The sequence below is a fragment of the Urocitellus parryii genome, chromosome 15, assembly GCF_045843805.1.
Source record: "Urocitellus parryii isolate mUroPar1 chromosome 15, mUroPar1.hap1, whole genome shotgun sequence".
Lineage (NCBI taxonomy): Eukaryota > Metazoa > Chordata > Mammalia > Rodentia > Sciuridae > Urocitellus > Urocitellus parryii.
Genome location: NC_135545.1, coordinates 57,836,056 through 57,860,492, shown reverse-complemented (window position 1 = coordinate 57,860,492; position 24,437 = coordinate 57,836,056). Strand labels below are relative to the sequence as shown.

The 24,437-nt window shown below is 56.6% G+C and overlaps 1 protein-coding gene across 1 annotated transcript in view; it reads right to left on the bottom strand.

Annotated features, from left to right (window-relative positions):
- Positions 1-15,576, bottom strand: part of Spire2 (spire type actin nucleation factor 2) — a 28,656-nt gene extending 13,080 nt beyond the window's left edge. Inside the window, exons 1-3 of the mRNA XM_077793143.1 lie at positions 15,312-15,576; positions 6,568-6,611; positions 1,337-1,696 (exon numbers count right to left, since the gene is read on the bottom strand). Coding sequence (XP_077649269.1) covers positions 1,337-1,696; positions 6,568-6,611; positions 15,312-15,576 — 669 coding nt within the window. The remainder of the gene's footprint in view (positions 1-1,336; positions 1,697-6,567; positions 6,612-15,311) is intronic.
- Between the last annotated feature and the right edge of the window lie 8,861 nt (positions 15,577-24,437).

The following is a 24,437-nucleotide window of genomic DNA, read 5'->3' as shown; positions in this document are numbered from 1 at the left end:
ATAGCAGTCCCCAGGTGGGACCTGGCCAGCCCAGTGGCACAGGGCAGGAGGGTGGCTCTCCCATCCTGAGCAGGCGGCTTCTCTCCAAAATGCCCGCCTAGACTAGCACAGCTGCACCCCACCGAGGGACCTGTCTCTGTGCCCCCTACCACCAGGTCCCTGAACTTCAGGCCAACAGCTCGACGTCCAGAGCTGTGTGCTCCTGCTGAAACAGGAGCCTTGCTGTCTGGGTGAGAAACTGAGCAACAAGACACAGGCTAAGTTCAAGGAAGGAGGAAATCATCAGGACCACCAACTGTCTGTGGAGTCACGGGAGAACACCCCTAGGATGTCAAGGAAGAGCTGGAGAGAAGGTGGGATGACCACAGGAACTGGGCACGGGCTGGTAACCTCCCCATCTCGGCACGTGAGAGCTGCAGGGGAGGCTGGCAGCTCCAGCCTTTTCTTAGGACCCAAGGGTCAGTGAAGCTACCCAGAACCCCTCTGTATTCGAAGGAAAGAGCACCCAGAAAAGTGAGGGTGGAGTCAGGGACCATACCAGGTAACTCCCAAAATACCTTCCAACACCCAAGCAAAGGAGTGCAGCCAATCTCTCTGACCTCTCCAGGTACCCTCTCTCCTCTGTGGAAAGCTGATGGGCCCAGGGTCCCTGCACTTAGGACACTGCCAAACAAACCCATCAGCTCCCTTTGAACAGCACCAACTCCTCCAGGAGGGGCTGGGAGCTGGGAGAGCAGACTGCACACCATCCCTGAGGTCCAGGGGGATCAGGGCAGCCCCAGAGGACTGTGGCTTGGGAGCCAGGGAGACCAGCCCTGCCCTATACTGGCTCTCAGCTCCCGGCAAGGATCCAGCCTCCCAGAGCCTGCATCTGCCCACCTGCAAAATGGGCCCAACCTTAGAGGGGTACCTGGAGAGCAAGGCTAGGCACAGCACATACCCACAGGTACCCCCACGGAACTGCCCACCCACCCCACTTGAAGGATCTGTGTGGTTCTGAGAGGTGGGAAGGGGCTGCCATGGGCATTGTCTTCAGGAGAAACTGGGACCTGGGGAGCAGGTGGGGGCAGCAAGCAGGACTCCTTCACAGAATCATGGCAGCTGGCTTAAGGCAGCAGGAACGAGGCTCGGGCAGAGGCTGGGAGCCAGTTACTGCCTCCCTAGGCCTTGGTTCCCTTCTCCAAAAACCTGGCCAAAAGGTGTGAGGCTTCAGCACCCAGCCCAGAGCAGCTGGGGCACTCCCACCGAGGGGCAAGTACCCACTAGTCACCCCCCAGATCCCCTTGGGTCTGGCCATCCGCGGGCCCCACCTTCAGCACTGTGTTCCCAAGCTCACCTCCTTGGCCTCCCGCACCCTGGCTAGGAAGGCCTGGAGCTCCAGCGTCTCCACAAAGAGTGCGCGGCACACGGCCTGGTAGTGGGCCTGCGCGCCCCGGGGGTCGGTCAGCCGCGCCGCGCACAGCCGCATGGCCTGGGAGAAGGTGCGCAGGGCCCGGGGGCCACCGTCTGCCACCTCCTCCTCCTCCTCTGGACCCCCGTAGCCCTCGTCTGCTGCCCCACAGCCGCCGTCCTCGCAGTCGCTGTTGGCCATGAGGTCGATGAGCCGCTCCAGCTGTGGGCTGAGCTCGCGCTCCTCGCTCTCGTCCAGGCCCCAGTCCAGTGCGCGGTAGATGGCAAAGCCCAGCGACTGCACCATCTGCAGGACAAAGAGGGGTTGGCGCAGGCGGCAGGGAACAGTGCAGGGCGCCCCAGAGCTGGGCAGGCTGCCAGCCCCTTCACAGGTGGGGAGTGGCCAGGCCCAGGGAGAGGCCAGGAGGGAGGAGCCAACGGCCCACTGAGGGGACACACCGGTACAACACGGTGAGGTGCGTGACCGAAGGGACTGCCCGCGGCACACCACTTTGCAGAACAGCTTGGCCCCTCGCAATCCAACAGACGTGGGACCAGTGCCTCGGCCAGCGGAACGTTCTCCAGCTGAGAGTGAGAGCGCACTCGGGACACTCACAGGGAATGCTACCACACAGCAAGGAGGAGCCAACACGCAGTCCCACGTGCTGATCCAAGGGACAGGATCGCAGAGAGGCCTCAGGACACACGGTCCCCTCACAGGAGCCTGGGAGCTGAGCCTCATCAGATGCAGAGGGTCAGGGGCTCCCCACAGGCGTCCTCACTGGGTGCCACTGAGAGGGGTGGACCTTCCAGAGGTTCCACTGCAAAGTCTTCTGCCGGAGTGTGCCCCGGAGGGAGAGTGCAGCCCAGCCCTTCCCTCCTCTGCCCTGTGCCCCACCATGAAGTCCTGAGCCACACGGGCCCAAGCCACAGGGCCAACTGCCATGGACAGAAACTCGGACACTGTGAGCCAAGACGAACCTTCCCAGGTACCTGAGTCTCAGAGGCGGAAAGCTGGCGGACCCCAAGCCAGACACGGTGAAGTATGACCTAAAAAGTCATCACTGGAGTGGGTGGTGGGTGAGAGGAGGGGATCACCAGGCAGGGTGGGTGGGACCCCGTGCCGTGGCGCCCAGTGAACCAGGGACCCCGGGCTGTTCTGCCTGCTTTGGATCAGCTTGAGGGCCTCCGAGTTCTTCACCTGTTGGTTCGGTTTGGTCTGTGGCACTGGGTCTGAACCCAGGCCTCCAGCATGCTGGGCTACACCCCTGCCCACAGGAAGCGTTTGTTGTTTGTTTGTTTTTTAAGCACATTTTTAAAATCCGAGAGGTCTCGTGGTGGAGGCCTCTGGGCTCAGCGCCTCTCGGCTGGGAACCCTGTTTCCACAGTCTGCCTTTAGGGGCCTGGGGACCAGAGGTCTGTGGAGGCGAGCGGGTCCTGACACCGCTGCACGGGGACTGCCCTGCCTTGCACAAGGTCCTTGCTCAGCATCTGGATGGCCATCCTCAGTGATGGCCACCATTTTAAGAGAAAAGTTTTGCTTTCCTGCCCCAGGACCTTCCTGAGAAAGGCTCACCACTCCTCACACCAACCCTCACGCCAACCCTCATCAGGCCCACCCGGCTCTGGTTCCCCAGCCTCCCCCTGAAAGTCCCAGGACCCCAGCCCGTTTGCCCTCCCCCATCGAGATGCCGTTATCTGTCAGCCCTGACCAGTGAACTCTGTGTCTCCCAGCCTGGCTCCGACTTTCATCCCTGGCTCACCCTCTCTCCTCCCCTTGCCTGGCCCACGGGCTCCCTTGGAGGGCTGGGTGTGCTCCCAGCACTGTGACGGGCCACAGCTCTGCCGAATGCCGTGGACAGCAGGGCCACCCCAGCCTCAGCCTCAAGGTGGCCCACCTTCTCCCCTGGACGCGCCACTTCCCCAGGGAGCCCCTGTCTGTGCCTGTGTCTGACTCCTGCTGAAACTCGCTTCCATCAGGTGAGTGAAGAAACCCATGGTCCCAAGTCTAGCTCCCCCTTCCCTCTGGCGACTCCTCAGACTTTGCTCCAAAGACCATCTTCTCCGTGACATTTCCTGGTGACCTGCACGGGATCTTCAGGGGTACTGACTTGGCAGATATCTGGGTGGGTGGGGAGGACTGGCAGATCATCCCAGTTCCATGTTCAGAAGACGGCAAGAGTCCCATAATTGAGGCCAGCATCTGCCTCCTTCAGGAGAGTGAAGGAGGAGACTTCTGATCCCCGACTAGGCACGGCCATCACCCCTTGCCAGCCTGAAGCAGCCACAGAAGACCGATGTGTAGCCAGGCTCGGCGCACATGCTTGAATCCCAGCAGCTAGGAGGCTGAGGCAGGAGGATCACAAGTTCAAGGCCAGCCTCAGCAACGTAGTGAGACCCTGTCTCAAAATGAAAAAACCAAATCGGGCTGGGGGTGTAGCCAGTGGTGAAGTGCCCTTAGGTCAGACCTCCAGTGCCACCGGAGAGGAAGAAAGATCATCACCTCTCACAGCCCTGAAGACGAAGGGTGCAAAGTTTCTGGGGGGATAGGATAAAAATCTAGGATAAAAAAAGATATCTACTAAGTCTCAAAGGAACCGCCCAGGACCCAGGAGAAGCAGGGACCAGAGCCGTTAAGTCTTGAGCCACAAGCCCTTGGAGCATGCCCTGTGGAGGGAGGAAGCTCAGAGCTCCACCCGGGGCCACCTGCAGTCCAGCCCCAGCTACAGCCCTCTATCGCACTGCCCCGGCCCAAGGCGGGACTTCTCATCTAGAGAGCCCACATTCTCCCCTGAATGGGTATCTACTTCCTGAATAAACCTCTGTTTATTTAGAAAATCATGCAAAAATATAAATAAATCATGACACTCCTGCCAGGTGTGGTGGCCACATTGATAATCCCAAACAGGAGGCTGAAGCCGGAGGCTCACAAGTTCAAGGCCAGCCTGGGCAACTGTTAGACCCCTGTCTCACAATGAAATGAAAAGGGCGGGGTGCAGCTCGGTGGCTCGCACTCCCTAGCCTGCGCAGGTCATCCCCAGCATAGGCCCTCCCTGTGATCTGGGGGCATGGCTCTTGGTGCTAACGGACTTTCATGCTTTTCTTTTATGACATGGATCAAAAGGATGCATTTACGAAAAGACACTCTCCTAGTCGGAGCCTGGGCTGAGCCTGGTGTCACTCTTCTGCTTGGCTGTGGACAACCCACCGACACCATCTCTCATCTTGCAGTTTGGGGAGAGAGGCACAGAGAGGTCAGGTGGCCTGGGCACAGCTTGCAAAGAGCTGGGCCTTTGCTTGGCCAGGCCTGGGTCTGCTGGGTAGAGTCCTCAGCCTTGTCCCTCACCAGGAGGCCACTGCCTTCTCCGGGAACCTTCTGGGTCACCCCCTGGAGGCCACCTCAGCATGTATGTGCCTTCTGCAGATGAGCATCAGGGACACAGCTCCAAGCCACACCCGAGACTCTAGAGCCACAGCCACAGCCACAAAACTCTAGCAGAGGGTCACACCTGACAGGTGCCAGCCTGAACCTGGCCCAGGCAGGCAAAGCCCGGGGTCAGGGGGCTCCAGCAGGGCCTCAGGGCCCCTCCTGGGTGCCACGGTGACGGGGGCAGGCAGGAGTTACAGTCCCCTCGGATTCCCGGTGATCCTCTTGGCCTCTGGGTAGGGGCCAAGAATGAGCGAGGAGGTGGGAAGGGCATCTCACGCCTACTCCGTCTGCCTCGAGCTCCAGGCTGGCTCTGACGGTCTTTCTCAGGCAGACCGCCCACCCCATGGACAGGAGGACAGACTGAGGGCACAGGAGGAGAGCCCCCCTTCCCCCTGGCCTGAGCGAGTGCCACACTGGGGAAGTGCCGACTGCAGTCCCGTCTGATCTGACAGCTGCGTCAACGAAAGGTGCCTCCAGTCATCGGAACTCTCTGAGGTCAAGAACGCCCGTTCCCCATAAGGAAAAGTCTGGGCACTTGGCCAGGCTCAGAACCTCTAGCCCTGCCGGCATTCCAGCACTGGACAGGCTCAGCAGCCTGGGGGTGGTCAGAAGCTGCAGGGCTCCCGTGGGCACCTCGTGCGCCCGAGTAGCCCCAGTCGAGACGAGGTGTAGGCAGCTCCCCTGCGGAGGCTACTCGCTCTCAAGTGCACCTGGGGCCTCTGAGAAGGACAGTCCTGACGGACTATTCCCATACACCGCTGTTGTGGATATTTATAAATTTTTAGTTGTAGATGGACCCAATACCTTTATTTTCATGTGGTGCTGAGGATCGAACCCAGTGCCTCACACATGCTAGGCAAGCGCTCCACCACTGAGCTATGGCCCTAGCTCCTCTTTATAAATCTTTTTAAAACTTTGGAAAGTTTTCAAGTAATAGACTACTTGGGGACTCTGCACAGCAGGGGCCAGCTGCCACCCAGGAGCACTGCACTTGGGAAAAAGAAACTATCCAAAATATTATGCAGCCATGAAAAGGGATGACCAGCCACCACAGGGCAATGCAGAGGAGTCTTGGAAACACACAAATGTCTGAGGAATCTCTATGTAGGACAAGAACAGAGCTGGTAAATAAACTCGGCGATGTGCTACTTGAATGGCAGTATTCCAAGGTGAGGGACTATGGGAGGTGAGACACACTGCTAGTTTCTGGGCTCTCAACAACAGATGGTATATCCTCTTCTGGTCTGTGCCCACCTCCCCCTGAGTGTGCCACTGTGTTCACTGTAAAACAGGTGTCATATTAGAGCAGTGGTCTAAAGACACAGAGAAGAACCAAATCCAGGACGTGATCTCGGGGCAGGTGGGTGGAGGAGGAAGGGTTGGAGATGTGGGCTGGGTGGGAATTCCTTGGCTTGTGTCCTTGGCTGGTTTCCCTGTTTGCTCCTGGGACCCACACCCAGCCCCCGGCATTGTGCCTGTGAGGCCAACCAGGCAGAGGCCATCACCCACTTCCCTCGGGTCAGTGGCCACTCCTCCCTTGCTCCTGCCCCAGAGCCCTTGACACCCTGCCGGGCCCTCGCCCCCTGTCCTCTGTGCACAGCTTCCTCCCAGGCCCCGCGAGGCCCTCTGGGTGCTGCGCTGTCCTGCCTCGATGAAGAGCTACAGGACTTAATAGGGTCAGAGTGTCCATCACGCAACGCAGGTTCACCCTCACAGGATCAAGTCGTCTTTAACACTGTTTTCAGTACCTGAGCTTCTGAGCTGGCCGGGGACACCATCGTGGTCGCGGGCTCTGCAAGAAAAGACAGCGAGTCAGGTTCCCCCCTCCACCCCAGGACCCAAGGACAGGCTGCTGCCCTGCCTCAGCTCACCAGGACCCCAGGAGCCCAGACAGGCGGCTCCCCAGCACCCCTGCAGCGGCGATGGCCACCTGAGCCCATGGGAAGGTGGGACGCCCCGCCCCCGCCCATTTCCCTGAAGAAAATGCAGTGACCCCCCACTCTCCCAAGGAACCCCAGAAAGTTCATTGCTGAGCCACCAGGTCACTTGCAAGGCCCTTCAGGAGCCAGCTCTGGGCAGGACACCTGGGTGCCAAGAGTGACTGTCCCTTTCTGCACTAGAGAAGGCAGACCCCAGTGCTCCCCAGTGCCGGCTCAGAAGAGTGGTCAGCAGGGCTGGTGAGTGGGTCCAGGGGCTGGGGTCCAGGCTGCTTGGAGACAGAGGGAAAGGAGGAGCAGCTCAGGTAGGTGGTGGCTGCAGGCAAGAAGCCGCGGTCTGAAGTGAGAAGCTGTGACGCGGGGAACTGAGGCGGCCTGCCTCCGAGGTACACGGTCGGAAGGGACTTGGGCTCAGAGGAGCTGACAGGCTTTGCCTAGCTGGGTGTGTCCACCTCGGACTGCGACTCCCGGATCTGAGGCCCACGTCCAAGCTCAATGTGAGGCTGAGTGGCATTTTGCAGGTGCTCATCCATGTATGCCAAATCCAACCCAGGAAGTGGGCAGCTCAGGCACCCATTCACAGATGAAGAGACAGAGGCTCAGAGATGACCTCCTGTGCTCCAAGGTATCAGAGCTAGTGGAGGGGGGGATGGTGCCCGAGCAAGGCAGGGGGACCCCAGAATCTGGACACCAGTTGCTGCCCAAGCCCCCCGCCCCCCAGGTTCCAAGGATGCCACGGAATGAGATGCAGAAACCCACCCACACAACGACGTGCAGGGGCACTCGAGTGGGCATGGGAGCTTCACTGCCTTCATCCTACTAGAAGGAGGCGAGACGTGGGAAGACAGACCTCAGGACGTCTCTGCACGAACCTGCTGAGGCCACCCACACTTTCAAAATGCCATCGAGAGCCAGGAGGATGGCCCAAGACAAAGGAGACTGCCACCCACTGCAGTAATGGGAGCAGTCCAGGCCAGCATCGGTGAGGTCGGGAGAGGCCAGCAGTGTGCAGCAGGCCACAGGCTCCTGTCCTGGGCAGTCAGGGAAGCTGGCAGCCACAGCTGGCTCCCAGGAGTGGGGAGGTAGAAGCCTCAGACCCAGGACCAAGGTGCTTCCTGGAGGCCAGTGCCTGGGTCATGCTGCTGGTCGGGAAGGGCAGGAGGGGCTGTCCGGGAAGGATGGCCAGCCCTTCCCAGCTCTCTGCCCACTGATGGCACACGCAGTCTAGCTCTGCAGTCAGCTCTCTGTGGAAATGCTTTCAGTGCTTGTGTTGCTGGCTCAAATAGTTCATATATCAGCAAAAACAACAACCAAAAAAATCATGCCAAAACTAAAGTGTCTGCGAATCTTAACTGTTTTCAGTTGCAAGGACTTGGGAACTCTCCAGGGTTTGATGAGCAGGCTCGGCCTGCTGAGATGGGGGTGAAGGAGATCTCTCGGGGAGGCCGAGCTGGGGCCTCCACGAGGCGGTCACAAAACTCCAGCAAGTTCCAGCCTCCGTCGGCCACTTGGTGGGGGTGGTGCCAGGAATCCCCCTCTGTGGTGAGGAAACTGGGGCTCAGAGATCTGCCAGAGTCCACCCAGCTAACAAACGGCAGAGCCGGGTCCCCGCCAAGCCAAGCACACTCCTGACCCACCCACCCAACAGTCCAGGCACGACTGCCCGGAGCTGCCCTCACTGGAGTAGACAGAAGCAGACGGAGGCAGCGGGACCCAGGAGAGACCTCCAGAGAGGAGACTGAGCCAGACCCAGGCTCCCACCACCACTCCCCAGCCCTGCCGGGGGCGGGACGCTCAGGCACCTCCTCCTGCGGGAAGGACACCCTCGCCAGGGAAAGGAAACCCACTCCAGACTCTCTTGCGTGGAATGGCAAGTGAGGAGGACTGAAGCGCTGGGCACTCCTCTGAACACTGTTCAGACTGCACCTGGAGGAGAGGTGCCCAGAGGACCTTCGCAGCTGCCCCCAGCAGCCTCCAGAGCAAGCGCACAGCCCTGCGTGGCAGGTGACAGGAGGTCCCTGCACCTCTGCCCCGTCTGCCCAGGAGGACTGGAGACGTCAGATCCTGGCCAATCTGTGGCCCTCAGGCTCTGGGTGTCCTCCCTCTGACCTCACTTTCTCACCTGCAGGACAGAGGTGACACCTACGTCTAACAGTGTCACCTCAGAGAGGGGCAGCAACAGAGGCAGAGAAGCCTCCCGAGGCGGAAGGGTACGCGGAGCACCTACTGCGCTGTGGCAGGGCCTGGAGTCAGGACCGCCTGCCCGGAGCGTCGTGTGGCCACAACAGGCTGCAGAAACACAGCGCACGTGAGCCTGGTGGACAGGAGAACTGGCCACACCCAGGAAGGCCACCACCAAGTCTCTCAAAACCACGGCCCCGGCTTCCAATGCAGCAGGTCTGCTTCCCGAAGCCTTGCCACACGGTCAGCATGACGCCACCTGCCCCTCACTGTAGCACCTTCTCACCACACGACACTGGGAACACACACACACACACACACACACACACACACACACACACACACACACAGGAACAGGGCACCCTGGAGTGGAGCGGGAGGGCAGAGGGCAGCTCTAGGTTTCAGAGCAGAACCCGTGTGCTGGTGTGCGTGAGACTTTACACTGTGGCTCAGAGGCCAGTAGGTGGGGACCATAACACAGGGCTCTGGGACGCCACTCTCTCTGCAGGTTCTGAATTCGGGTCTTGTGGACGCGCTACAGAGTCAAGAAATCAATTCGTGCCAAAGGGTGCCACTCCGCATGCGGTGCTGCCCCGCCTCAGAGTGGGGTGGAGCCCAGAGCCAGCAGACTTTGGACCCAAACCCCTGTGTGCTCCCGGCAGCCCAGGGTCTCCACCACCTCGGTCCCCAGGAGACACCACCCCAGGGTCACTCTCAGGATGAGTGAAACACACCCAGGGTCGGTGATCTCAGAGCTCTCCACCAAAGCTCACTCCACAGTCGAGACTCTAACTGCAAGACCCAGTCGGGAGCTGGAGGACGCCCACGGGCAGGTTCAGAAGTCGCAAGCTGTTTGTTCAGCAAACACAGAGCTCTTTGGGTCAAAGGGATACGGGTGTGTCCCTCCTCCTGGTCACTTCTGCCAGTCCTTGGGCTGAGATCCCCACGATTCTCCACACGCTCCCCAGGGGCTCCCCTCAGTCCACTGGGCAAGGATCTGAGAGGAGACCCAAGTCAGGGGATTCGAGAACCTGGGGTGGAATGTGGATTCTAGAACCACTTGGAACATTCCTGGGCCCCGCAAAGATCCACTGAAGTGGAATCCGTGGGAGGGACCAGCACAGGGTGGTTCTGACTGTTCAACAGGCGTAGTGGGGCCCTGACAGCAGAGGGTGGGGTGCAGAGACCTATTGAGGAAGGTGTGCCAGGGTTCATGTTCCATCATATGTAAATTTCACATCAAAAGAAAGAATGACAAACAAACGCTAAGCTCTGGTAACAGCACACATGCTGAAGTATTTAGGGGAAGTAGATTGATGTGGATACAACAATTTCCTGGAAATGCATCAAGAATGGGCCAGGCGCCATAGCACACACCTGTAGTCCCAGCCACACCTGGGCCATTCAGCAATACCCTGTCCCAAAAAATAATTTTTAAAAATAGGAAAAAAATAAAAGAAGAAAAAATGGAGAGCGACATGACACCCAGATGTGAGGGTGGAACTGGGAGCGTACACACCTGCAGGCCCCCTGACTTCTGCGTGGCGTGGCCGGGGGACACAGGCGGCAGACGTCGGCAGCTGACCTAAGGAAAAGGCTGTTCTGGATCTATACCCTCTTAAGACAGAAGAGAATGGGTTGGTGTCACCTTGAGCCGGAAGGTCGTGGAGATCTGTCCTGAAGCCACAGATGCCCACTCTCTCCTTTCTGCTCACCCCTCAGTCCCTGGAGAAGGACCAAGGCAGATGCCCAGGGGGAAAGTGGGATTCCCTGGGAGTGGACAGAAGCCGAGACAGTGGCTGGGAGCTTCCTCCGGCTGCCCGGGCGCCCTGTGCGGTCTGCCCGGCGAGCAGACACCACTTCCAGGCCCCTCTCCTCCCCCTTAACCGGGCCTCTGCATGGCTCCGAAGGGTCAGAGTTGAACCCTGGCAGCCTGTCCACAGGGTTTAACCAGGCCTCCTGCCAGGGCCAGACCATCCAGTGCCCCGCGATTCCTGGTGCTGCACTAGAGTCAGCTCTGTCCCATGGGGGGCAGAGAAACCCCCGTGGATGCCAGGCAGGCAGCTGGTGAGCGTGTGGAGGGTGCGGCTGGAAGGCGACCGCAAGCTGAACCTCACGCGTGACGTGGGGCCCCCAGGCTCCTGGACACGTGGAGCCCTTTCCAAAGTCACAGCACAGGTCGGGTGGTACCAGCTAGGACAGGCACCCGGGCCGCCCGGGTCCAGGATTTATGGGAGGGCCAGCCTGGCATGGGCAGCGTCAGAGAGGCCACACACACAGAAGGTGATCGTCCTGCCAGGTGAGGCTTGCTCAGAAGATGGATTCCAGAAATCTGTCTGCAAACACACCTTGCTCACCCCCCACACCTCGCAGTGACCGTCTGGCAGTCCTCTTCCAGAAAGCAGAGCTCAGGGACAGGCACTGACCGCCAAGAAATGTGCAGCGCAGCAGCACAGGCCTCCACTGGCACCCCCAAGGCTAAGACGGTCAGTCACACACCTCTAAGGCACAGGCCATCGTCACACCTGCAACTGTCAATTCAGGTGGCTGTCTTCCCTGTGACTTTGGGTTTCTCGGCTGTGGAAGAGGCTCTTAAGGACATAGCTCTCCCAGGAGGAGTGACCCCAACACCTCAGCACCTGTCCTACAAGCACCTCTCAAGGTTGGCTCCCAAGCTCCCACCCTCCTGGGTGGCCTCTGTCACCCTTCACCATGACTGGACTAAGTGGCCCTCAAGGGCAGAGAGCACAGCTCCAAGAGCGCCTGCAATCGCCAGGCAGGTGGCCCTGCTGTGACAGGCACCTCCAGCCATGGCCAGGACCGGCCAGGACCCAGCTATAAGAACCACCAGGAATGTTCTGGCAGCCAGGAGACCTGGGAAGGGGAATTCTCTCTGGAAGCAGAATCTGACCTTTCTGACCAGCTCCAGCTTCTCCCCAGCATAACCAAGGCCACCCGCCAAGGCAAGACCACTCAAAGCTCCTCTGCACACATCTGGGCAGGGAGGACAGTGAAAAGATGAGCTCAACAGACTCTTCTGGCCACCGGTGGAACTCGGGGACCTCCAGCAGCAGAGAGAGCCAGCTGGGCGCTTCCTGATCCAAGGGTCCCCTTCAGCACCTGGCAGGAGCTCGCTGGGCCAGGAGACACACAGCGAAGTGTCTGTGGCTGGCACAGAGGCCAGCTCACACATGCAGCAGCAGCACCCCTGGCTGTGACTTGTGGCCCAGGCGCAGCGGACCCCCTGAGGCCTGCTCTTGAGCACTGCTGGGGGAGAGAGTGAAAGACAAGTCAGCCCTGTGGACACTGTGGTCCAGTTCTGGGCAGGTGTCTTTTTATAAATTTATTTTTTATTTTGCGGGGTACTGGGAATTGAATTCAGGGACACTCGGCCACTGAGCCACATCTCAGCCCTATTTTGTATTTTATTTAGAGACAGGGTCTCACTGAGTGGCTTAGCACCTCGTTTTTGCTGAGGATGGCTTTGAACCCATGATTCTCCTGCCTCAGCCTCCTGAGCCGCTGGCATTACAGGCGTGGGCCACCGCACCTGGCCTGGACAAATGCCTTTTAATGGCCTTTGTGTTAGGAACCTGGGGCTACCACATAAAAAGGGAAGGCCTTGTGTCCACTCAAGAACAAGGAACTAGCAGTGGAGCCTAACACTGCTCCAGAGAACCCTGGGGACAGCCAGGCTCAGAACCACAGTCCACCCCAAGTATAAAGAGTGGGGTCTGATTGAAAAGGTGGAGCATCAAAAGGCAAGAGCTGGGGATGGAGCTCCAGGGTGGAGTTTGGACTTACCAGGCAAGAGACCCTGGGTTGGAACCCCATCACCAAAAAGAAAAGTGGGCCAATAAAAATGAATAGAAATATATCTGTGTAAGTGAGCGTGAGGTGAGTGCAAGGCAGGAGGTAAAGGGAGAGGAGGCAGCCATGCTCCCCTCACCCCGGGGCACCTAGCAGCAGCCTCCACTGTCTCCTGGGCATCTTCCTGGAAGAAAGCTGGGCCCGGAGCTGGATGCTCCGGGGGCCGAGGCCCAAGTCCCACTTTGCAGAGCACCTTCCTGTGGGGCAAGCCACCCTGGGACAGCAGGAGGTGGATCCACTGAGAGCGCTGCAGGCCACCTGACCACTGGCTGTGCTGTGCACGGAACGGCTCCACAGAGCTTCACCTGATGGCGTTTCCTGAGTCCATTTTAAAAAATAATCCTTTCCCGATCTTGAGGTTTTAATAATGGCCTCTCTTGAAAATAACTCCACAGGCTAACACATTTCCCATTCTTCCACTTAAAAAAAAAAGAGAGAGGCAGCCAGGCGCAGTGGCACACACCTGTAATCCCAGTGGCTCAGGAGGCTGAGGCAGCAGAATTGCGAGTTCAAAGCCAGCTTCAGCAACTTAGCAAGGCCCTATACAACTCAGTGAGATTCTGCCTCAAAATAGAATACAAAAAAGGGCTGGGGGTGTGGATCAGTGGCTAAGTGTCCGTGGATTCAATCCCCAGTACCAAAAATAAAATAAAGGCAGACAGAAGTCATAAGCCATCACCATTGTGAGGAATGTTTATGAACAGAAACCAGACCAGAGACCCTGTTCAAACAGAGATAAGGCTCCTCAATGCACAGGCCCGTACTAAGCTTTGACTCCCCAGTCAGGAAGTGCCACTAGATCTGTGATGACTGCCACATGGGCCATGACTGGGAATCAGCAGCACATAGAATCCTGGGGGAGAGAGAAAAGAGGACCCACATCCCAAGCACGGCCCTCTGATATTTGGGACAGAACCAATAGGAAGCCCAGCTTGGCTTGCCCACAGTTCAGGGAGATACCAGGAAACCCCAGGGACAGCTGCTATGGTTGTGGGCAACAACTCACCACTCCCACTCTGCTTGGGTTTTCCCATCCTTAAAAATCAGAGGCCAGACTATACACTCCCTGCAGTCCTGTCCTGCTCTGCAGAGCTGGGAGCCAGACCCTAGGGTATCACTTATCTCCAGGGCTGGGGTAGGCCCAGGGAGCATCTTCTCAGGAGGACAGAGCCTCAGGAGAAAAGCTCTGTGAGTATGCAGACTCCAGGTGAGAGCAGGTCACTGTGCACCTGCCCCTCTGCCCAGTCTTTGAAAGACATGGCAGCACAGTGGTTCAGAGCATGAGTGCAGAGTCCAAATTCTGCCACTTTCTGAGTGATTTTGGACTTTCTGAGGCCTGGGCCTCAGCTGACCTGAGAGTAAAGTGGGAATAATACCATGACGTCGGTGCTTACTATTTCCACCCATCAAATCAATGTATCAATGCTTTTTGTGCAAAATTCAACTTGCAAGCGTCACAGGCAGGGTTGGAAGGAAGAGGAAGCTGAGGGAGAAAGCTGCAGGCTCCTGGGGGGACACAGCAGGCCCCTCCCCACTGTAAAAGGCAGCCACTGTCTGCTGCCTCTGCTGGGCTTTGCCCTGCTCCTGCCCCGTCTTCCACAGAAGCCTGCTCCAGAGCAAGTGCAAGGCCATAGCTGAGGACTGGAGGGAGGCCAGGCTTCAACCAGGGCACACAGCCTGCCTTTGTGCTCACAGAAGGGTTTCAGCTTTGGGGTAATATCATCCTATGCGCCATATACAAACCTTCCACTCTCCAGGGAGGAAAACAACTTAAAGGGGAAAGTACATGATCAGGTAAACGCACCACTTTCAATAGACCTCAAACATATTTCAGGGGCTAAGTTGTTGGGTCTTTTGGATAAAAAAAAAAAAAAAAGCAGATTTTACACTCTCCTTGCTCCCTCTCAATTAAACCCAGGAAACTGGTGTGTATTCTGCACAGATTCCCAGGAGGCAAGCCCCTCCCCCACCCTCCATGAAAGAGCTAGCCTGGGGACATTCTGTGTCCTCTCCGTGTCACTAAAGAGCGGCAAGGACTCTTTGTACCCACAAAGCCCTGCATGAGCCATACACTGAGGGCTGCAGAACCCAAAGCCAGGAGGAGTGGCCCAGGGGAGAGCCGGGAACAAGAATGGCATAATGCCTGCTTCCCGACTTCACCCCAGCTACTAGCAATCTGGCCAAAGCCCCTTCTCAGCGGAGGACAGCGTGCCCCGCCGCAGAGCAGCTGGCCTTGATGCCAGGAGAGACGGGAGGACGAGAAGGGGACCATGAGGGGTCCCCAGGTCAGGAAAGGCCAGGAGGGCAGGGCCGGGCCCAGCGGAGGTTCCGGATCCCGAGGGCAGGGGGCCTCCAGGTCCAGCAGCCAGTCAGGAAGGAGGACTCGGGTCCAGCAGCAGGACGGCGCCGTGGGCGCCCAGGAGGCCGCGGTCCCTTTCACCAGGGACCCACCCCGTGAGCCGCCGGCAGCCGCGGGCCACACCCCCGCCGCCCGCCGCGCTCACCCGGCTCCTGCCGCGCGCCGACCGAGCCGTCCCGGTGCAGCAGGATGTCCCCCGTGTCGCGGATGCGGCGCCGGCCGCCGGGCGCGCCCCGCAGCCCGCGGCAGGCCTGGAAGCACACGGCCCACGCCTGCTCCTCGTTGATGGGCTGCTCGTACACCTTCAGCACCTCCTCCAGGGACAGCTCCCAGGGCGCCCGCCGCGCCGCCGCCCCCGCGCGCTCCGGGGCCGCCGCGCCGCCGCCGCCGCCGCCGCCAGCCCGGGCCATGGCCGCCCATCATCGCCGCCCGCGCCAGCGCCGGGCTTCCATCCCCGCCGCCGGGCACCGCCGAGCGCGGGGCGGGTCCGCGCCGTCCGCGTGCCGCGTCATCCCGGCGGCCCCGCCCCCCCGGCCGCCGCAGGTGGAGCCGCGGGTGCGCAGGGCGGCGGCGCGGGCGCGCAGGACCCGCGCGCTGGGGAGGGAGGACGGGGCGCTGCGCCACGGTGGGAGGGAGGCCCGAGTGGGGGACCCGAAGGGGAACTCGAGCCCAGCGGGCCGTGTGGGAGAGGGAGGGGCGCAGGGAACGGGGGCCAGGGCCGGACCGAGGGTGGGCGCTGAGCCAGGAGACCCCGGCCCAGGCCCAGAGACTCATTCCTGATGGAGACGTCCTGGAAGACACCCCACTCTCCCCATCCCCGTGCTCAACGGGTCCACGCCCAGCCCGCTCTGGGCTCACTGTGGGCTCCTCTAGACCGGCCTCCGCTGTGGACACGCCGCAGCGATGGGGGGCGGGGCTCCCACCCTGAGAAGCTGGTCAGACTGCGGTGAACTCTTTGGAGGGCCTGAAGCCAGGTGACCCCAGGAGACTGCTGGGGTGGGTCAGGGTGAAGGTGACCCGGGCTTCGGGCGTGAAACACTTAATAGATGACCCTTTCCAGGAGGGAAGGTGTGTCTGCTGCCATCTCTCCACGGTCCCTGAGACAGTGGACACAGGAAGACGCAGGGTTGGCCAGAGATGACGGCACCCACCCACTCTGTTAGGTCCCCTACCCACAAGTCCGGTGGTGTGCCAGCCAGGGACCTGCTTTGTTGGGTTGATCCAGAATCCTCTCAGTGGTAGTCGGCCAGGAAATGCAAGTGGGAAATCACCAGGAAGCACAAAACCCAGGCTCCCGGGACTGGAGATCTGACCAGGGCCAGGGTGAATCCTGGGCCGCTGGGTTTAAAAACCTCAGCCACGAGGCCCTCTCACCTGGTTTGAAGGGAACTTATGGAGGTAGGTTTTCACCTGGGGCCCCACTGTCGGATCATCCCTTCTGTATTTTCAATCTCAAAGCAGAAAGGATTTTGTTACATGTGAGTCATATTTTTAAAATCTTTTTGTTGGGTTTATTTATTTAATTTATTTTTAGTTGTTGATATTTATTTTTTTTATTTACTCGCTGTTCTGAGAATCGAACCCAATACCTCACACATGCCTGGCAAGGGCGCTACCACTGAGCCCCAGCCCTGTTTTATTTATTTTTTATGTAGTTCTGGGGATTGAACCCAGGGCTTCATGCAGGCTAGGCAACTGCTTTACCACTGAGCCACCTCCCCAGCCTGACACATGTAAGTGTGACTAGAGTTTTTATAATCAATTGTGGGGTGGCTTTCACATCTTTCCCTGTTCCCCAAGCTTATGAGACATGAGATGCAGGAGCGCCGGTACTTGGTGGAAGGAAAGTGGAGATGAGAGAAGGGAGAGAGAGATGGCCCAGCCTGGGCTCAGCTTCCCCAATCCTGCACCCATGAAAGGAAGGAATTTCAAGGGTTGCTTCTGAAGGGTAGGCCACCTGGCTTCTGTGAAGCGTCTTGTGTAGAAGAGAGTGCCCACACCCTGTCAGGTGGCTCCATGGGAATCAAGACTGGGGATGGCCTCACCTCTTACCCCCCTCAGTGGGAGCTGGTGTGGCTGCACTGTGGCTGTGCTGCTCCCCGTCTTCCTGGTGGCAGGAGCGTCCCTGGAGGTGCAGCCACAGTCATGGGAGAGGATGGAGATGGTGATTTCCCTAGTGGGAAAGAGGGACACCTGCCCTCGTCCTTGGAGGTTTGAATGTCCCTAGCTGACCAGAGACTTCAGGGTTTCGTGGGATGAGCAGGACCCTCCAGCAGCTTCCTCACTGGGCCAGGGCCTGGTAAGACTCACGCCTGGCTTCCTCAGGGGCTGGAGGCCACCTACTTACAAGAGTCCTGGGACCCTTTCTCACCCAGCTTCCATCACGGCTTCAGGGACCCCTGTGCGCTTCCTCAGATATCAGCCAGCAAGACTCAGAACTAAGGAAAAAAGTGGGACTTGGGTTCTTCTTACTTATGTCCTGAGGATTTGTTACTTACCTAAAAGTTTATCCCCCTGTGCATGACCAAATGAGGTAGCAGAAGTGTTGGCCAGTGCTGGAGACGCTACTGACACGTCCCCCAAAAGGACCAGATGAGACCCAGAAATTGGCCCAAGGTGAGAAGTCTTCTGACTTTTTTTTAGTTGTAAATAAACAGAGCACCTTTCTTTCTTCCTTTCTCTCTCTCTCTCTCTCTCTCTCTCTCTCTCTCTCCTTTTCTTTTCTTTTTTCTTTCTTTCTCCAGGAATTGAACTCAGGAGCACTTGGCCACTGAGCCATACCCCCAGCCCCATTTTGTATTTAGAGACAGGGTCTCACTGAGTTGTTTAGCACCTCGCTTTTGCTGAGGCTGGCTTTGAACACATGATCCTCCTGCCTCAGCCTCCCGAGCCACTGGAATTACAGGTGTGTGCCACCGAGCCCGCTACCTTTATTGATTGATTGATTGATTGATATGTGGTGCTGAAGTTTGAACTCAATGCATCACACATGTTAGGCAAGCACTCCACCACTGAGCCACAGCCCAGCGCATCTTCTGACTTCTTCCTCTTTTTTTTTGTTTTGTTGTTGTAGATGAACAAGTTCGCTCGTTCCTTCCTTCCTTCCTTCCTTCCTTCCTTCCTTCCTTCCTTCCTTCCTTCCTTCCTTTCTTTCTTTCTTTCTTTTTCTTTCTCTCTCTCTCTCTCTTTCTCTCTCTCTCTCTCTCTCTTCTCTCTTTCCTTCTTTCTTTCTCTCTCTCTCTCTCTCTCTCTCTCTTTCTTTCTTTCTCTCTTTCTTTCTTTCTTGTACGGGGGATTGAACTCAGGGGCACTCAACCACTGACTGCATCCCCAGCCCTGTTTTGTATTTTATTTGAGACAGAGTCTCCCTGAGTTGTTTAGTGCCTGGCTAAATTGCTGAGGCTGGCTTTCAACTAGTGATCCTCCTGCCTCTGCCTCCCGAGCTGCTGGGATTACAGATGTGTGCTACCACATCCGGCCTGTCTTCTGACTTCTTAATTGTGGGTTTGCAGCAAGAAATATTTCAATCTTGTAGAATGGGAGGCTGAGAGTGACTTTTTTCTTTGTGGTACTGAGGATTGAACCCAGGTTCTTGTGCATGCTAGGCAAGGGCTCTACCCCTGAGCTACATCCCTATTTTTGTTTTTTATTTTGAGATGGGGTCTGGATAAAGTGCCCAGGCTTGTCTTAAACTTGTGATCCTCCTTCCTTAGCCTCCTGAGTGGCCACCATGCTCAGCTCTGAGAGTGACTTTTAAGCCGATGATCAGAACTGAAGAGTAAATCTACTCAAAACCAGAGTAATTGGCCCATGGCTCCAACAACTAGATGCAACTGTTATGTCCTGTGGTGAGCTCTCGATACCTTGATGAGTTCCACAGTTAGTCTCTGAAGTCAAAGTTAGCCATTTTCTCCAGCTGGGAGAAGCACTAGAGCTAAAATATTCATTTTTGCCCATCAAGAAAGAAACACAGGATCTCAGAATCAAAGAAATATCAGTTCTTCCATAACTTTTACTTGCCATCTGGATTTTAGAAATAAATCAGTTTATTTCCAGCTATTAAATAGAGATTGGGGATGGGCACATGGCACATGTCTGTAATCCCGGCAGCTCAGGAGGCTGAAGCAGGAGGATTGCGAGTTCAAAGCCAGCCTCAACAAATTAGCAAGGCCCTAAGTGCCCCTGAATTCACTCCCCAGTACTGAGAGAGACAGAGAGAGAGAGAGAGAGAGAGAGGGAGAGAGAGAGACTGGGGCTGGGGCTCAGTGGTAGAGTGCTTGCCTAGGCACTGGGTTCGATCCTCAGCACCACATAAAAATAAATAAATAAGTAAAATGAAGCGTTGTGCCTTTTTTTTCGAGAGAGAGAATTTTAATATTTATTTTTTAGTTATCAGCGGACGCAGCATCTTTGTTTTGTATGTGGTGCTGAGGATCGAACCCGGGCCGCACACATGCCAGGCGAGCGCGCTACCGCTGAGCCACATTCCCAGCCCGCGTTGTGTCTTTCTACAACTAAAAATATATTAAAAAAAAAACCAGACAGGACTGAGCTGGGTGCACTGGCACATAGATGGAATCCTAGCACCCCAGTGACTGAGCAAGAGGGTTGCAAGCAAGGCCAGCCTGGGCAACTTGGTGTGTGGGGCTGGGACTGTGGCTCAGCGGTAACCCACTCGCCTGGCATGTGTGAGCCACTGGGTTCAATTCTCAGCACCACATATAAATAAATAAAGATCTATCAACAACTAAGGGAAAAAAATTTAAAAATAAAAATAAAAAGAGTTAAAGAGTTGGAATGTAGCTCAGTAGTAAAGCTCCCTGCTCAAGCCCCAGTACAAAAAAAAAAAGGTTAACTGAGAGTGTAATAAAAATCGGTGTAGGTCAATCATTAACCCAACTTGGAAAGCTATTCCTATATTTATAGGGTCACTTGTAGCTTACTTCATTTCCAGTAAATTAGAAAATAGGGTGGTATCCATGACTCTGCTGGGGACACACTAGACTCCCTTAGTGCTTGGAACTGGATCATCCCTTTGCTGAGTTTCCTATTTGCAAATACACTCCCAAAATAGTCACCTTTGGTGTGAGCTGTTCTGCTCACACTGTTCACAGCACCAGGTACCCCGGAAAGCCTGGAGAAAGAGCTGTGAGAGGCCACCTCTGTTCCTGGGGGGCCACGTGGGGAAGCAGGCCCAGTGCTGGACACAAGCTTCGAGCGCCCCGTGGGTTGCCTTTTTGCATGCTCTACGCAGAGCTTCACGTGTTCTCCAAGGAAACTGTCAATCTTGGCCCCTGGGGGGCATGGCCAGGGGAGGGCTATGAGCGGACCACTGTGCTGGCACAGGTTGGAAAGCTCTGGGGATTTTCCTATGAGCATCTTTGCAGATGTAGAGGCTGGAGGCCAAAAGGTGATGTGGGGACTGGGTCCCCAGGTGTTCTGGGGCACTGAATTCAGGAGTGTAAGACTCCTGGTGTAGCAAGAACACCTGCAGTGCCTGGGCACCAATGTCAGAGTGAGCCAGGTAGAGACAACTCCAGAGCAAAGACCTTGTGCACCAGCCCAGACCCAGGTGGGATGGCTTCGCCTGTGGGGAGTGGAGGCAGAGGTCCTTGGGCCCACACCTCAGGAAGTCAAGTTCAGATTCAAAAGCAGGTCGGCCCCTCCCCAGGGATTCTGTGCACACCATGCAGTGAGCAGCCCAGCTTTTGCCAGGACTCAGAGGCCCTGAATGCATTCTTTGTCTTGCTCCCTGCAGCCAGGCAGGGCCAGAGTTCAGGGGTCTGAGAGGAAAAGCTGAAATGTGAGAAGCTGGGGTTTTGTGCTGTAGGTTTATTTTGGGATAATGATAAAAGCTGTGAATCCCCAGGGAGGCCAGGTAGAGCCAGGCTGTGCTTGGTTTCTGGAAGGAAACCCAGGACAGCTGGGAGGAAGGGCTGTGGGAGCCAGGGCTGCAGGGTTTCTGGGCTGAGCAGAGGGAAGAGCCAGAGAGGAGGACCCTGTTGCCACTAGGAGGGTCCAGGGCAGTGCCAAGATGAAGGTGGAACAGTGGACACACTTCGATGGGGGTGGAGGGTCTTCTCGCTCCATTCCTGGCATCTCCACCCTCCCTGCAGCTCAGGATCAAAACTCTCGGCTTGGGATCCTGGCAACTCTGGGGTTGAGGCTGGAGGATCGCAAGTTCAAGGCCAGCCTGGAAAACTTAGTGAGACCCTGTCTCAATGTAAAATAAAATAAAAATGGCAAAAGAAAAAAACTCCCAGACTCTCTCATCTCGTAAGATCAACCTCCAAAACAAATAGCTTCTGAGAATTGGCAGACCCTGGTTGTCCCCTGCTCCTGCTGGTGGCCCTCAGCCTGTGGTTGACATGGGAGCTCAGAGCACTGCAGGGGGCCTGGGAGCCCAGGTGGCCCCTGCCCTCCACCCCAGCTCTCAGCACCTGCAGTTCTCAGTCCCCCATGGCACTGGCCGCCTGTCCTCAGCAACCACGTCCTACTTGTCACTTCAGGAGGGCAGAGCTGTGGCCTGTTTTGCTTTTATTGCAGCAGCATCCTCAGGCCCAGAACATGCTGGTGCTGGGAAGGGCCCAGGGAGGTGCGGATGGGATGCCAGGGAGGGATGCCAGGGAGCACCTCTCCTGCCCGGGTGCCTGTGCGCAGCCCTGAGCACTCTGCTGCTCTCACTTCATTTATCCTCACAGAATCCCACCAGGGCGGTAGAACAGGCACCATGATCTCTCTTCCCAGATGAGAAATGAGGTGTAGATCGACCTTTTGGCTACCCGTGAGTCCACAGGCGAGGCCAGCTTTCCTCATTCTCAATACAGGGATCTCTCTGGAGGCCATGCCCACAGGCCACACTGGCCCACTCTGTTTTGGTAAATAAAGTGTGATGGTCACAAAGGCCTCTCCAGCTGTGACTTGTCATCTGTGGTTGCTGGCATGCTGCTGTGCTGGAGCTGAGAGGCTGTGATGGAGACTGTGAGCCTCAGAGCTGAAGTACTCGCTCTCTCTGCCCTTTGCACGGGAGTACACAGACTGTACGGCGGCAGTGGACCTCCAAAGTGCTGCTCAGGTGCTCAGAGGTCCCAGGCGCCCTCTGTCAAGGTTCCCATGGTGACACCGGGTGCATTCTCCCCTTCATACCCCGCTAACACAACAAGGGTGCAGAAACAGTGGGGGTTATGTGGGTTCCTGGGGCTCCCAGCACAGCAGCAGCGTCGCATCTTCCTGCACTTCTGGGGGCCGCCGAGGCCAGTGTCTGCAGAGCCAGCTCCTCGGGGGATCTGGGGTGCTCTGTGCCTGGGGCTGTCTTCACCTCTCACTGCTTCTTCTCTGTGTCACCTTTTATTCTGGCCCTTATTTGACATTGTCACTAGACTTGGCTGGTTGTTGTTGTTGTTGTTTTAGGGTTTTTTGGGACTGGGGACTGAGCCCATAAATATCAACACCCTGTTCACTCTCTTACTCTCCTCCCTGCCCCTCCCCCTCCCCCCTTCTCTTCTGTGACTGCCTGCTACAGTCCGGACAGGTAAAGAATTGTTTTGGCTCCTTGAGTTTATGGAGCTTTTCCACCGTTCCTACATTAGGGATTGAACTCAGAGGTGCTTTACCACTGGGCCACATCCCAGACCTTTTTAGTTTTATTTGTTTTATTCAGAGACAGGGTCTCACTAAGTTGATGAGGCTGGGCCCGAGCTTGTGATCTCCTGCCTCAGCCTCCAGAGTCACTGGGATCATAGACATGTGCAACTGTGCCCAGCTTCTTTTGTGATTTTGAGTGGATTAATATTTTGTGTACCTTTAGATTTATTTGTCAATAAACACATATTGACACTTTACTACTGAGCTGTATCCCAGCCCTTTTTATTTTTTATTTTGCTAAGTTGCCCAGTCTGGGCTGGAACCTGCACCTTCCTGCCTTAGCCTCTGGATTCTCTGGGATTGTAGACCCAATATATATCAACTCTTCCATAATGGAGGAAAAGTCATTTTTTTTTTTTTAAAGAGAGAGTGAGAGAGGAGAGAGAGAATTTTTAATATTTATTTTTTAGTTCTCGGTGGACACAACATCTTTGTTGGTATGTGGTGCGAAGGATCGAACCTGGGCCGCACGCACGCCAGGCGAGCGCACTACCGCTTGAGCCACATCCCCAGCCCCAGAGATACCTTTTTCTTTGGGTCCGGTGATGGCTCCTCTGACCTTCGTGGACCATGGGAAAGAAGAAAGGAGCAGATGCTGAACCCTTTTTACCGGAGAGAAGCCATCAAATGAGGCCAGGGGTCAGGTTTCAGGGGCTGAGTCTAGCTTGTGATGTCTGCTGTCAGCAGGTTGACTGACATGTAGGAAGGCCACACCCAAAGGCAGAGCAAGCGAAGGGGACACACAAAGGGAGCTTCCAAGGAACATTCTATCCCAAACAGAGCAAAGGGGTGGGATTACAAAGGAACAGGTGAGCTAGCTCTACCCCAGGGTGTGCCTATCAGAAGACTGGCTTTGCTATCTGGGTGGGGTGGGTGGGGTGGGGGACTGAGTCACAAGTCCTGGCACTCCGTGTCGGACTACAGTGGTCTTTCAGATCCCTGTGCTGCATCAGGACTGGAAGGCGTGGTACCTCAATGTGGCTCCCCACAATTAAGCTTCTCCAGAAATCTTCGCCATAATCGATCTTCGGACTATCAGCAAAAGAACCTCTACGAAGGAGTTCAGAGTGGTTAAGCCTCCTGTTTCCTGTTGCTCTGACTTGTTTGGTCTTAGACCTGAAAGAGATCGGCACTCCAGTGCTGAACACCCCTTTGCTGGTTTTCCATCAACATTATGGACTCTCTAGCGTAGTAACGACGTAGATAATACTTTGTAGAAGTGTGATTGCAAATGCAAAGTGTGAGAGGAAAGACAGATCCTTTCACAAGACCTCCCCTGCGCTGAGCTCCTCAGAGGTGTTTACATTTCAAAGAGAAGAGGTTACCCACTGGGCTCCCTGGTAACAGCTGGCCGGAGCGGAGGGGAGAAGCAGCTCTCCACTTCTCAGGTGCTGTCCTTAAGGGCTAACCTGCCCAGAACAGTGAAAGGAAGAAAAGGAAGCTGCTTTTGTGTGAACTTCAGAGTGAGAGCTTCTGAGCCCCTCCCCTCACACGCTGGGTATCAAGTTCTGGAACTGCCGGAGCGTGGGGTTCAGGGGCACTGGAAAGCTGCTCTGTGAGTGCTGACAGCCGCTGCTCTCCACGGGGGACAGCCTGGTCAGTTACCTCATGTTACTGACAATAAGTC